Source organism: Mustela nivalis, assembly GCF_964662115.1.
Source record: "Mustela nivalis genome assembly, chromosome: 17".
Classification (NCBI taxonomy): Eukaryota; Metazoa; Chordata; class Mammalia; order Carnivora; family Mustelidae; genus Mustela; species Mustela nivalis.
In genome coordinates this window covers 25,655,910-25,670,305 of record NC_139036.1, presented here as the reverse complement: position 1 = coordinate 25,670,305, position 14,396 = coordinate 25,655,910, and the positions used below count along the sequence as shown (strand labels likewise).

Genomic DNA, 14,396 nt, shown 5'->3' with positions numbered 1-14,396 from the left:
CTTCTCTCTATCCTTCCTCTCCCTGGCTCCCCATGCCCCTTACTTCCAGCTCATTGCCTTAGCTCTGAGAAGCCGAGGAAATGCCTCCAAGTCCAGTAGGAAGCAGGGCCCAAGCAAGAGTTGGGTGTAGCTCCTGAATGTCATGTATGTGTCTGTGAGAATTGGAGTGCGGGGAGGGAATAAAATCACGGGGCCTTGGAAACACAACTTATTTTCCAGGCCTTCTCAGAGGTGTGTGTTGTCAGAGACAGGAGTAGGCTGAGGGCTCAGAGGATGCAAACTCAGCTTTGAAGAGCCTCCGTCTGACAGGGAAAAATGACTTGGTTTCCATCCAAGTCTGAGGTTGAAGGGGAGTGGGGTCTCCCAGTTTTGGGGAAGCTGGTGGGTGGCATATAGAACAAGGAACATAGAGTAGCTCTTGGGAATCTGCTAGTCACAGGGGGTTCACCCTGTCAAGAACTGGAGGGGTCTGAACTTGACTCCTCTTGCGTGCTAGCAAGTTTGCTTGCCGGAGTGTCCAGGGTGTGTCAAAAACATGAGGCTCCTGGGTCAGAGACAAAAGACTGGATTCCTCATGGTACAGCAGCAGCCTGTTCCTGTCGGTACAGCCTGCCCCTTGTCCCCTGGGTGCCTTGGGGACGGGCCTGTGAATGCCTGCACATGCGGGGATCTAGATCACCAAAGAAGCTCTGAGCTTAGGAACCCAAATCTTCTGTAACGGGCAGCACCAAAGTCTGAACTTTGCTCCAGAAAGAGAGGCCATCACTCTCCTCCAAGAGTGTTCACTCTGTTAAACACCCTTGAAAAGTCAGCGCCTCTATTTGTGAGACAAAGCAGAATTGCAAAAGACCCATGGAGAATTATCTCCCCGTAAACCTATTCTCCTTACATTTACTAAAAGAACCACTGTGGCTCTGGATGGCAAAATTCTAAAGCTCACTCTGGCTAATTAAATGAGGAAGAATAGTGGTAGCTTGCAGAATGGCCAGAGGGCTTGGCAATTGGACAGGCCCTCTAGACGGATTGTGAACACAGCCAAGATCCCACCACAGGAACGCCCCAATTGAGAAGCCACTGTGGGTGCCACCCCTGGCCACTGGCACCAGGAATGACCTTCTTGAGTCACTACCTAAGATTCAATGTCCCTGGTGCCCCAGGCACCTCCAAACCACTGAGGCTAGGTAGTGGTTTTAGGGAGCATCCCACCAAGAAACACAAAAGGAGATTCCTCTAGTCTGGTCATTCATTTCATCCTGCCTCTCCCACTTGGTTCTGCCCAGAAGCCCTTTATAATCCTTAGGGTGTCCACTCATTGTTGTTGGGTTGTTGTGTGGGGTTTTTTTTTTTTTCCCCATTCACTCTTCTCAGGGGTATTTTGGGTTTTGTGGGAACTTCCTAAAAAGTTGGGTTGTCATAACAAACAAATACCAGCATAAAGCCACATGAAAAATTGATCACAGAGTGGTAATACGGTCTGTAGTGAAAGCAGCACAACAGGTAGTCCCACTACACCAGGAACAGAAGCGTGCCTCCTGCTCTCACATGCCACCTTGGAAGACCCCTTGAAAGGGGAGAAGTTGTACTGCTGATGAGTATGAATTCAAACTTGATTGGAGCTGTGTCCAAAGGAAACTGCTTAAGTCCAGAAAAGAACGAGCTACATTTTATCGGCTAGCACATGCATTATTTCCTGCCATTCACAGAAATCTAGAGGACAAAATGAGATCATTTGTCAAAAGTAAAGCTCTAATGTTTTTTAAAGTGGGCTCCACGACCAGCGTGGCCTTGAACTCACGATGCTGAGATCAAGACTTGAGCTGAGATCAAGAGTCAGATGCTTAACCTACTGAGCTACCCAGATGCCCTGAAAGCTGTAATTTTTGTACTTTTTTAGATTTTTAACGTGTAAACTAGTAGTATACATAACTCATTAACTTGTAATGACCAGGTATAACACAGAGATGCTGTATTCATTCTAGTTGAGCAATAAAAATAAGTTACAAAAGGAAATATCCAATAAGGTGGGATATTAGGGCCGCCCAAGTGGGGATATATAGATGTGTGTATATATATATATATACACACACACACACAATACATACACACACATATCTTTTGCCCTTTGAACATTATGTTAGGATGTATATAGTTGGTGGAATATCAGAGTGCCTGACTAATAATGGCTTAAGCCTCCTAAAAGGTATGAGTTCACTTAAGAAGTCAGAAGTGGGGGGCGCCTGGGTGGCTCAGTGAGTTAAGTCTCTGCCTTCGGTTCAGGTCCTGATCTCAGGGTCCTGGCATCAAGCCCTGCATCGGGCTCTCTGCTCAGCAGGGAGCCTGCTTCCTTCTCTCTCTCTCTGCCTGCCTCTCTGCCTACTTGTGATCTCTGTCAAATAAATAAAATCTTTTTTAAAAAGAAAAGAAGTCAGAAGTGGGGGGCTCCAGGGTTGGCTCAGCGGCGGGATGAGGTTATGAGGGATCCAGGCATCTTCTCATCTTTCCCCTCTGCCTTCTTTGCCTCTCTTCTTGGTTGCAAAACGGCTGCTGCAGCTCCAAGCATCCTGGCCTGGAGCAATCACGACCAAAACAGAAAGAAAGGTTCCTCAGGGCCAGGACTTCTCAGAACCCTTCCAGCAGGCTTCTCTTTGAGCCTCAACTGGCCAGAACTGAGGCACGCACCCATCCTAAGCCATTTGAGAAAAGAGACAGGAGGGCCAAGATTGACCTGGCCTGGTTGTAATTAATACCTTTGGTCAAGTAGGCCTCAGGCAGTATAGTTATAAAATAATTTTTTTTTTTTTTTGCCTCCTATAGTCCCTTTAAACCTGCTCAAGGGGAAGAAAGCTTCCTTCCCTTGTCCCTGGAGGACAACTCAGACAGGTCTTATGAATTGTTCAGAGAACTGTTAGGCCACGGAGAAGTGGGCACTGTGGTCACCGAAAGCTGATATAATGTTACCTCTCCCCCCAGCAGGGGCCTGCCATGACCGGTGGCCCCAGTGTGATGGGGTGACAGGCAGAAGACGTGCTCCTCCCTCCCTCTTGCTCTGCCTCTCCTTCCTTCTCAGCTGACCCACCACTGCTGTTTGCCTTTCCTGCCCTCATCCAGGGAGTCTCTTGGATCTAGGGGGACACACTGGGTTCTGGGGGTCACTCATCCCCCCTGCACCCTCAGGAATCCGCTGGTCCACTGCCAGCTTCCCCTCTACTGAGGTCTTCCCCTCTGTTGACCCCTCCCTTGACGGAGCGGCACACAGGAAGCACTCACCCATCCTCTGTTCCGGCTCTGAGGAGACTGCTTGCTGATTCCAGCGCAGCCCTCTCCTTGGTCCCCAGCATGGAGCAGCTAGCAGGCCCAGAGTTTGCATTTTCCGTCTCCCACACAGGAGTCAGACAGACTTCAGTTCATTGAGTCTCCCTAGTGACGGGCGATAAACGTCTGGTTCTCTGACTGGTCCCACTGAAGCCCCTCTCTCTGCTTCTCCCCATGTTGCGGCTCAGTCGGTTAATCGTCTGCCTTCAGCTCAGGTCATGATCTCAGGGTCCTGGGATGGAGCCTCCTGCCTGACTCCCTTCTCAGTGGGGAGCCTGCTTCTCCTTCTCCCTCTACCGCTCCTGCTGCTTGTGCTCTCTCTCTCTCTTTCTCTGTCAAATAAGTAAAATATTAAATTTTTTTAAAAAACCCACAGGGCACCTGGATGGTGGGTTAAAGCCTCTGCCTTCAGCTCAGGTCGTGATCCCAGGGTCCTGGGATCGAGCCCCGCATCGGGCTCTCTGCTCGTCAGGGAGCCCGCTTCCTCCTCTCTCTCTGCCTGCCTCTCTGCCTGCTTGTGATCTCTGTCAAATAAATAAATAAAATTAAAAAAAAAAACCAGTCATTTTTTTGCAGTTCTGAAGGTCAGAAGTCTGAAATGATTCTTACAGGACTAAAATCGAGGCGCTGGCAGGGCTGGTTCTTTCTGGAGACTCCATGGGATTATCTGCTCCTTGCTTCTTCCAGCTTCCAGAGGCTGCAGAGTGGCTGGCTTGCGACCCCCTTGATCTCTGCTTGACCGGCACATCTCTCCTACTTCTGCAGTCAGGCCACCCTCTGCCCCACACTTGTGATTACATTTCATGTCGGCCTTGACAATCTGGATTATCTGCACAGTCCCTTTGGCCCTCTAAGGGGACCTCCACAGTTTCTGGGCATGAGGACACAGCTCTCTGTGGGGGCCATTCTGTGGCCTGCCACAAGACCCACAGCACAGCTGCAATTCTCTGCAAACTGTCTCTTGCTCTGCAACAGCCTAACTCTTGACAGAGTCTAGTGGGAGAGAAATCTGAGGATCAAGTGGCAGCTTTTGGATAATGCCTCAATTAAGAGTGCATACAGTCTTACTCCTTTTGGGGTTTGCTGCCTCTACTGTGTCTTGAAGCCTCAGCAGAAACTTCAATCTTAGCTCTGCCATGACTGACTTGAACAATCAGGGTTCCTCTTCTGGGGCTGGGCCCACCTTCCCACATTTCAAGAAAGCTCCAGTTCAGGTAGCTCCACTACCTGAACATAATGGGATTTTATTAGCATACATGAAAAAACAACTAGCCCTTCTGTACAGGGATAACCAGCCTCTAGAAAGGTTTCCCATGGCCCCTGACTCCTGGAATTCGTGTTCCAATACAGTGCCCTCCCATGTAAGGCTGACCTGGGTGACCGATGGGATATCGTAGAAATGACAGCATGACTTTCCAGGCTGGGCAGTGAAGACACTGGCTTCTGTCTTGCTCTCTCCCCCTGGGGAAGATCAGCTGCCACTTTGCCAGGACACCCAATGGACCCTACGGAGAGGTCTATAGCGGGAGATAGAGAGGCTTCCTGCCCACCTCAGTTTTCTTGTTCCCTCATCCACGAAATGGACACAATAATCACGGTCCTGATGCCGTGATTGAAAATAATTGAAAGGAAATTATCTCCAAAAGTTAAAGAAAAGTGCTGCCTGATCTGGGTGTCCATGTCCCCTCTGCCTCATACCCTAGCTCCTGTCTGGAGGTTTCGCACTGGCTGTTCCCTCTGCCTGCACACCCTCCCCGCCCCCATACCTGCAATGCCTGCTTCCTCATTACCCTCATGCCTCTGTTCAAATATCACCACGTCAGTGAGGCTTTCCCTTGACAAGCTCACATAAAATGCCACCCACTGTCCCATCTCCCTTAATGCTTTCCTTTTCTCCCTGGTATTTATCACCATCTGACCTACCGTGGATTTGCATGTTTGTCACCTGTCACCCGTCCCCCCACCAGCATGTTCGGAGCCTCCATATTGTTCTCTCTTCAGGCCTGTAATAGTGCCTGGCACATAGGAGGAACTTCCGAATATTTACTGACAGAGCTTTGCTGTGGCCAGGGTGAGGTGCTGCGGTTTTGACAGCAGGCACTGCCGGCTCTAGAGGAATCCTGTGGTTAGAGTGGGGGATGGAGCAGGTTCTCAGAGAAAGCAGGGATCACGGGGCATCAGCAGGGCTGCTGGGAGAATCAGCGAGAGCTGGGACCCACCCCGCCCCGAGTGGGCTCGTGTCCTGAAACTTTCCACCTACATCATTCCTTTACTCCTCAAAGCACCCCAGAGGTCAACACTATTCCCCTTGTACAGCTGAGGAAACTGAGGCGCAGAGGGGCGAGGTGGCATATGAAGGTCACAGAGGGATACAGGCCCCAGGGAAGGGGCCAGGCGTGAAGTCATGTCTTCAGACTACTGCGATGCATCTTCTTCAGCCCCATCTTACAGTGCTCACTAAATACCAAGGGGCTCAGTAACCCTGGCCCTGCTTTCCTCCCCCACTCCCTAGCCCCCCAAAGCCTCATCCTTCAACCCAGGGAGAGAAACCAGCCCCAGCCTCTCCTCCCTGCTCCGAGGGTCAGGGCGGGCTGCGCGGGGCAGTCCTTGGCTGGCTGCCTCGAGGGTTAAGGAAGAGTGTTTGTAGCAGCGCGGTCTCCAAGGAGAGGAGGGGAAAGCAGAGTGGGGAGGCTCGCTCTGCTGCCGCCGGCCGCTGGGGGGTGGGAGGCAGCCTGCTGGACCAGTCTAGTCCTGAGGGGGAGAGAGCAGTATCCTCACCCCCGTCTGTCCTGGGAGGTGATGAATTCTGGCCGAACTGGGCAGCCCGAGAGTGAGGTCACTGCAGGGCCACCAAGTAGGGAAAGTTCCGGCAGAAATTGAGGAATGTGGGGGGGCGGGGGCCGGGCCAAGGCTGGCGGCAAGTAGCAGAGCCAGAAGTCCTCGACTCACGGAGGGTAGAAGGGGCACCCCTGAGTCAGGGAGAACCAGCCAAGGCCCAGCAGGTAGCAGGAGTGAAGACAGGTACCCATCTCCTCCCTGCTGAGGGTCCAACCATGCCCCGGCCTGGGGGACGCAGGAGGAGGCCTGGGACCCTGGGGCCACCAGTGCGTAGCATCCGGCCCTTTAAGTCCAGCGAGCAGTACCTGGAAGCCATGATGGAGGACTTGGCTGAGTGGCTTCGGGATCTCTACGGGCTGGACATCGACGCCTCCAACTTCCTGCAGGTCCTGGAGACAGGCTTGGTGCTGTGCCGGCATGCCAACGCCATCACTGAGGCCGCCCTGGCCTTCCTGGCTGAGGCACCTGCCCGAGCCCAAAGGATTCCCCTGCCTCGGGCTGGGGTTTCCTGCAATGAGGCCGCCCAGCCGGGTACCTTCCAGGCTCGGGACAACGTCTCCAACTTCATCCAGTGGTGTCGAAAGGAGATGGGCATCCAAGGTAAACCATCCTGCCTCCCCTCCCCACACCCCTATCCTGCCAGAACCCACCTCCTCTCTAAGTCTCCAGCACCAGAAGTCAGGAGCCAGGTCCTCTTTCCTCACTGGCTTTGAGTCAGTAAATAAATGTGTTGATTCAATGATGCCCTCATTCAACAAACATACGCTTAGTCCCTATCTCCTTTGTGCTGGGCACAAAGGACCAAGAGGACTGAGACCCAGTCCAAAGAGTTCATGCTAGGAAGAGAGACAGATGAACAGATTCACAAATTACAGCCCAGTGTGCTAAAAGCCCCAAACAGAAGTCTATGTGTTGAGGAGCCGGGGAGGAAACAGGTGGGTAGTGGGGGCCAAGAAAGTCCACTCAGAGGAGGAAGATTTAAGCTGAGTTTTGGGGAACAAATAGAAGTTTATGGGAAAGGGAATTCTAGGCAGGGGACAGCAGGGGCAAAGGCACAAAGAAGGTGCTGTGTTTGGATGACTAGGAGAAGCCAGGGTGGGCTGGGGGGAGGACAGGGAGGCAGACGGACATTAGGGTGGGGCCAGCTGTGCTGAAGCTTGTGAGGCACAGGTGAGGGACAGGACAGGGTCCCTCATCTCCTAGGCCTCATGGGATGAAGCTGGATGTTGTGCCATCCTCCAGGCCAAAACGAGTGTAAGGTCAGGCAGAGGGAAGAGTCAGGCCCAGCTCCTGGCTGCTGGCAAGGCAGTGCGGAGCGGGACCGAAGGCTGAGAAAAGCCAGTGTCTGACCGAGCACCTCCCATGTAGCCAGATCCTGGCTGCAGACGCCTAACAACTGTCTTCACAGCAACCCCCTGAAATAGTCTACATCCCACTTTACAAAGGAGGAGACAGGCTCAGGGACTAGCCCAAGGACACACAGCTGCCTGGTTATATGTGGGCTGAGGGTTGCGTTCCAGATGTTTGCTGGATATTAGAGATGAGCCTTGCGGGTGGGAGGCAGAACAAACTGCTTCTTACTCCTAGACCCCTATTGCCAAACGGAGTAGAGAGAAGGGCAAGGTGGGGCTAGTCCACAGTGGGGCTCCGGGCCTCTTTGCTTGGCTGTGTCACCTCTTCTCACCCCAGCCTGTCCTGTTAGGCGGGCCACCTACTCTGCTCTGAGTGACTGAACAATTCTGCTCAGACCCCTCCTAGGGGCCGGCCTGACTCCCAGACCCGGCGATCCGAGCCCCCACCCCCACCTACCCCTCCGCGGTGCCTCCAGCCCGCGCCTGGGACCGCCCCAGGGCTCTACCAGCTCCTCTGCTGGGCGGAGGTCAGCAGGGGGCTCAGGCTACCTGCCCCCCTTCCCCCTCCGCCCCGCTCTCCAGAGGTGGTGATGTTCGAGACCGAGGACCTGGTACTACGCAAGAACGTGAAGAACGTGGTGCTGTGCTTGCTGGAGCTGGGCCGCCGAGCCTGGCGCTTCGGAGTGGCGGCGCCCACCCTGGTGCGGCTGGAGGAGGAGATAGACGAGGAGCTGCGGCAGGAGCTGGCCCTACCCCCGCCGGACCCACCGCCTCCCGAGCCGCCCGCGCGGCGGCCCTGTCACTTCCGCCACCTGGATCAGCTGGTGAGGGGCTCTGGACACGCCCTCCAGGCCCCACCCCGCCCCGCCCCGTCGGCCCCGCCCCGCCCCGTCGGCCCCGCCCCCTGCCCGCGGCGCGCGCGGGTCCGAGCCGCCTACATCTCGAGCCTCAGAGCCCCCACCACCCCCAGCGAATGAATTCTCGGTGCGGCTTTGATTCAGCCGTGTTCCACTCGGGGCCTCGATCCTCATCACATATCGCCCCAGCTAAGCTGCTTGTTACGTTTTCATCAAAATCCCGCGCTCTGGATCTCTCTCACCGAGCCCCCGCCACTCGGCTATTGAGAACACAGCCTCTGGCACCGTCTCCGAAGCCTCGGTTCAAGTCTTAGTTCCACTGTTCCGCGGCTGTGTGACTTGGGGCAAATTAACCTCTCTGTGCCTCGGTTCCCTTATCCGTATCGTGGAGGTTTAACTAGTCCCCTCTTTCTATGGCCGCTGTATATTAAATGAGCCAGCGTATAGGAAGTACTTGGAACAGTGTCTGGCACCGAGGGGGCGCTGCATGGGAGGTTACTGGGATTAACCCATTTCTACTACCCAGGAGTCAGCTCAGGAAGGTTCCTTAACTTGCCCAAGGCCTGTGGTGCGGTGGAGGCAGGACTCCAGCCCACACCTGTCAGATTTCAAGGTCCACCTTCTTAATCATTTCTCCACTGACCCACAAGGGCACTTGGACTATAGGCACTCAAGGTCTCCTTCTCAGTGGACATTAAAAGTCTTCTACGCTCCTTCCTCAGCCCCCAGCCCTGACTTGGAGGCTGGCTCTGGGAACAGGCAGGCTCCCTCTCATTGGGCTTGACCCAGGGTAGAGGGTAGGGAGCTTGGGCACCTGTGCAGAGGGGAGACTGAGCCCTTTATCACTGCCCACAGGTTCGGAGCCTCGTGAGTCGATGCATGTGCCCAGTTCAGTTCCCCATGGTCAAAGTGTCTGAGGGGAAGTACCGCGTGGGGGACTCTAACACCCTCATTTTCATCCGGGTAAGTCTGGGGACTGGTGTTGGGGTGTCCCCTGGATCAGCGGAATGGGGATGCCTTTCATGGGACTTTGCCCAGGACTGATGGCAAGGACAGGAAGTCACCATTCACCCCAACCTATCAGGCCTTGGGGCTTGCTTTCTCTCCCTTGCAGATTTCCTGGAAGATCATTGGCAAAGTTGGTGATCCTGCCCCTTCCTCCCATTAGGGCAGCCAGAACCCTGCCCCCCATCTTCTCCACCTTAGCCCAGTGCAGATGAGTGTCCAGGCAGCAATGAAGTATGACAGATATTCCTGAATGTCCTTTGCCTCCAGTCCCTCCACATGCTTGGTCAGAGCAAAAGGCATGAGAACCCCAAGTTTGTGTTCAGTGCACAGCCCAGCCACATGGGCCCCATCGTCCATAGCTCACATGCCTGGTTTGGTATATTCTGCAGAGTGAGCAGCAGTCCAGATGAGAGATGTGCCCCTCGCTGCCCATCCCCTCATAACCGGTCACGCCTCACCAGAAACAGATTGTACCTAGAGGCTTGGCCAAGCCCTCTCCTTGATCACAGGCCATTACTGGAGATGGAGCCAGCTTCCTAGGTCCTCACCCAGACCCTGAACCAAGAGCTCTCTGAAGTAGGTCGGGACAAGGAATTTCAGCTGAGGAAATGGAAACCTGGAGACACTGTGACCTGTCCCAGGGTCCCAGAGTGGACGCAGGGTGGATGGGACTCCCAGGATTCCTTGACACACTCATTACAGAACAAAGCGGGACCACATTTTTAGAGACAGGGGTGGGGTGGGTGGGCAGGGCATAGAGGGAGAGAGAATGTCCCAGGCAAACTCCGCACTCAGCACAGAGCCCGTTGTAGCGCTCGATCTTACAACCCTGAGATAGGCTTGATAGATAGACTTGAGCCAAAATCAAGAGTCAGACATTTAACCAACTGAGCCACCCAGGTGTCCCTGGGCCACATTTCTGATACAGGCATGTGCAGGTGAAAATCTCTTTCCAGTGAAGGGGCCAGGGTGCACAGTGCTTGTGAGATCCCTCATCTAGCTGTGGGACAACTGTTTGTCAGCCTGTTTGTCAGGCTGGCCACCACCCTTGACAACATGTGTTATCCGATGCTAGCTGTGGAGGAGAGGCAGACTGCAAAATACACAATGCCCCCAACCCCCCAACAATATACCTGTGCAAGGAGAACCTTCGTGATCGTGTGTTCATGGATAGGAGTGCCTCCTGGAAAACAGTAGGCTGCTCCAGGAAGAGAAGACGCCCTCCATCCTGCCCCCAACCCCATTCTTGTCCCCTACAGATCCTCCGGAACCACGTGATGGTGCGTGTGGGGGGCGGCTGGGACACCCTCAGCCATTATCTGGACAAACATGACCCTTGCCGGTGCACATCCCTCTGTGAGTCCCCTGAGAGTCCGTCCCTTCCCTGTGGCTCTGGGTCGGAAGGCCAGAAGCAGAGGTAGGAAGTAGGTCTGATCTCCAGGGACAAGAAGTATGTGGGGATGGAGAAAGGAAGATACTATAGAAGGTACTGGTGTGTTTTTTTGTGGGTTTTTTTTTTTTTTTTTTAAGGTAGTGGTATGACGAGGGAGGCAGCCCTAGTGCAATACCAGTCATAGCCACAAGATGACGCCAAACACACAGAATCAGCATTTGGTCAGGGGCCTCTTGGCACGGCTGAGGTCTGGCTTTGTAGTGCCCTGTGGTGGCACCAAGTATGACTTGGAGGGTTCTTTAGTCCTCCCGTAACCTCCATTAGCACCCCAAACTGGACCCCCTGACCAGATTTCATCCTCTGAACTCTTATAAGGAAGCTCTGGCACTGCCACCGTAGTTCCTACTGTCTCTAATGTGGGTTCGGGGCATGGGACAGCTAGGGCAGAACAGTGGACCTTATCAGCAGGAACTTAACCCATTCCTCCTCTCCTCTCTCTTGGGGGGACTGTGTGGGTAGCACACAAGACGGGCAGTTTCCAGAAGCCCCCCGTCCCACCGGCGCAGCATGAGGTGAGGGTGCAGGATGGGCCCTCGCAGCCCCAACCTACGATGACGATCAGCCGTTCCCAGAGCCCGCTGCCCCCCGTGGACTGGAAGACATATACCTCTTCAGGCCGGAAGCTGAGGCCCCCAGCGTCCTCCTCCCCTAGAGCCCACAATAAACGGGGAGCAGAGGCGGGAGTTCCCAGAGAGACAACATCATTCCTGAGGTATAAGGGAGAGGGGCAGAGCAGGGTCCCTTTCTTCTTTGGAGTTCACATTCTCAGAGCTCCCCCCTTCCCCAAGATAAAGGAAGCAGGCCTCCTGGCAGTGCCCCTACCCCAGGTGTTCAGAACCAAAAAGGCACCCAGTCAGTACCATTGGGATCATCTAGCTTTTTTGTACCCCCTCCCATTACATAGATGAAGAAGCTGAGGCCCATAAAGGCCCATAGAGATTTCCCAAGGACCTTCTGCCATTTCACAGTAGAACACACACTCAGACGCCCCCTCCCCCAAGGTTCAGGAGTTGTAGTTTGGGACCCGAAATAACCCAGGGTCCAAACCAGGCTTCTGTTTGCTACACAGGGGAATGAGGGAGAATAAACTTGAACAGTATCTGTCATAAGGAAGACTCAGGCAGGCACAGAGGGACAGAGAGCATCCGTTTCATTCAACATGAATTCTGGCCCCTTGGTGTTCTGGCTGGGGAAATGTCATCCCTTCCTGGAGCCTGGGGACTGGATGAGATGGTCCTGCTGGCCTTATGATTCTCCCTTTCAGGCTCCAGGCTCAGTCGCCCACCCTGTCTTGGAGGCAGCTGCCAGCTGGGGACAGCCCACCCAGCCCCAACTCCTCATCCCCCCGTAGGGGCCAAGACCCACAGTGGAGCTCCTCAGGGAAGAGAGAGGAGAGATACTGCTCTGAACATCCCAGAGGAACGACTCCCACATCTTGCTTTCGTGAGGAGACAGACAGCCAGGGAACTCTCTCCAGGGCCTCCGCCTCCCAGAGATTCCAAGCCCCTGAAGCCACCACCAAAAGGACACCAGCAAGAGGACTGTCTCCGCTTCCTCAATCCTCCAGCCCAGCCAAGCCCATAGGCCTCAGGCCACCACCCAGGGGTGAGGCTGAGGGTGCTTCTTCCCAGCTCAGGGAGCCACCAGCTGCCCGTTCTCTGTCCCCTGTTAAAGGGCCCACCAAGCTCCCTATCCGGCTGCCCCCTGCCCGCCCCCCCACCCCAGGAAGCAGCTTTCCAGGTATTGCCAGTGGAGGTCCCATGACAGAATTGGAGAGTGACCCCATCTCAAGGGCTGTCCCTGGGGACCTGGCTGGATGCAGACATGGGGATTTCTCTGTGAATTCGAGACAAGGGGACCAGAAGACGGACAGCCAGGTGACAGCAAAAGCTGGGGAGCCCTGGGGCTTGGGCCCACAGGTGTTGGAGGAGCGATACCCTCCCCTTCCCCTGGGGGCAACCAAGGATCAAGCTATCTACCACAGTCTTGAGGAGGAGCTTTTGGCCAACATGACGCTTCTAGAGGTGGGGGGTGCCTGCCCCCAGGGCACAGGGTCTGGAGTCATCCCTCGAAGTGGAGTCTACGTCCCCAGCCTAGGTGGGCGGTGGCCTGAGCCTGGGGGTCCTTATGACAAAGTCATACAAGAACTGGTTCAGGGCCCCCCACCCCTTGTTAAAGTGGACCTGGGAGCCTGGAAGGCAGCCTCTACAGGCTCCCCTAAGGGAGCCTTACCAAAAGGCCCAGGAGGCCCCAAAGGGAAACTGGGAGCCAGAGAGAGTGGGTCAAAGGTAAAGGCAAGCCTGAGTGCCAAGGGCACCGGGATGAAGGGACCAGCTCCGGGAAGGCAGGACTGCTCAGGCCCCACTGTGTCGGCCAACCTGGAAGCCCCCACATCTTCACCCTCAGACCCCAATTCTGACAAATGTCCAGCCAAGATTAAGAGAACACTCCGAAAGCCCCAGAGAGTCCCATCCATCTACAAGCTAAAGCTGAGGCCCAAAATCCGGCCGCGGAGGGACCACAGGCCTGGGAAGCAGCCTTCACGCATCCCCAGGCCACTGGCTTACCTCCATGTGGGTTCAGCCAGGGCACTCCCCAGGGGCAGACTGGGGAGAGCAGCATTGGGCACCAAGGGACTGGGGGTGGATGGAGCCTCAGCAGGGGAGGAGGAGGAAGGAAAGAAGGGAGAACCAGCTTCCCCACTGAAGAGCAGCCCCCAGGCTTCGGAGGACAGGGGTCTCCTGCAGCTTGATCAAGCCCCACTCCCACCTGAGGAGGAGTCCTGGGTCTAAGGAGGAGCCTTCCCAGCTCTGAGCCTGTGAGTCTGGGGCAGAAGGAAGTGAAAAGGATGCCAGCTATCCACTGGACTCCCAGCTGCAGGAACAGAGAGCAAGGTCCCTCACCTCCATCCAGGGCCTGGGCAAGGGAGAGGGTATGGATGGGGTCAGAAGACAAATACTGGTTCAATCTCCCGCTCCAACTTCAGGACACCGAGGCCACCCTAGGTCTTCTTGCCTTCTCCCAGAACAGCTCCCCAAACTCCTGGCCTCTGGCCATGGCCACCGTTTCCATAAGTCTTGTAAGTTATTAAACACTTTGGGAATGTTCCTGAGTCCCAAGCTTCTTGAGTCCATCACTCGAGGATTGTGGTGGTACAGAAGGCACAGTTTCAAGCATTTCCCCAGGTGCAGGAAGGTATAGCTTCAAACGTTACCCACTGGAGTGGAAGGGGATGAGGGACAGGCAGTGGGGGCAGGGGCAGGGGGAGTGACAGAGGTCTCCTCTCCTGAGGCTCAGCCAACCTTGCCAGACAGCCCTTCTCTCCGGGAAGCCACTCATGTGTCAGCACCACGGACAGGGACACACAAGCCGGCAGGACTTCAAAGCTTTGCTCTCGGTTTTGGAAACTGAGATCACTCCAAGTCAAGAGGGATGGTGAAGAGCTCTTATCACATCTACAGCCACAAAGGGGCTGCAGAGGCTCAGCCCTAACTGGGAACAAAGACACCGCAGCAGGAGCTGGGACTGAGCCCAGTTATGAAAGTTTTCCCGAGAGTGTTGGTGGGAGACCTCTCA

General features: G+C 54.9%; 1 protein-coding gene and 1 long non-coding RNA gene across 4 annotated transcripts; one reads left to right on the top strand and one right to left on the bottom strand.

The window, feature by feature from the left end:
* Positions 1 to 1,230: 1,230 nt before the first annotated feature.
* LOC309851760 lies at positions 1,231 to 4,772 on the bottom strand. The gene is made up of 2 exons (XR_014304916.1): positions 3,268 to 4,772; positions 1,231 to 2,566 (listed from the first exon to the last, which is right to left on the bottom strand). It is a non-coding gene; the product is annotated as an uncharacterized lncRNA (long non-coding RNA).
* A 119-nt stretch (positions 4,773 to 4,891) lies between these two features.
* On the top strand, positions 4,892 to 13,927 carry GAS2L2 (growth arrest specific 2 like 2). 3 transcript variants are annotated; one of them, XM_082707410.1, is made up of 7 exons: positions 4,892 to 6,108; positions 6,357 to 6,750; positions 8,085 to 8,326; positions 9,215 to 9,322; positions 10,627 to 10,723; positions 11,280 to 11,532; positions 12,085 to 13,927. In XM_082707410.1, the coding sequence occupies exons 2-7, from the start codon at positions 6,366 to 6,368 to the stop codon at positions 13,610 to 13,612; spliced, it is 2,613 nt and encodes an 870-aa protein (XP_082563536.1). In that variant the 5' UTR covers positions 4,892 to 6,108; positions 6,357 to 6,365; the 3' UTR covers positions 13,613 to 13,927. The 3 variants fall into 3 exon arrangements, with proteins under 3 accessions (XP_082563536.1, XP_082563538.1, XP_082563537.1); XM_082707412.1 differs by having other exon boundaries at positions 4,892 to 6,147; positions 6,537 to 6,750; XM_082707411.1 differs by lacking the exon at positions 4,892 to 6,108 and adding an exon at positions 6,149 to 6,166.
* The last annotated feature ends 469 nt before the right edge of the window (positions 13,928 to 14,396 follow it).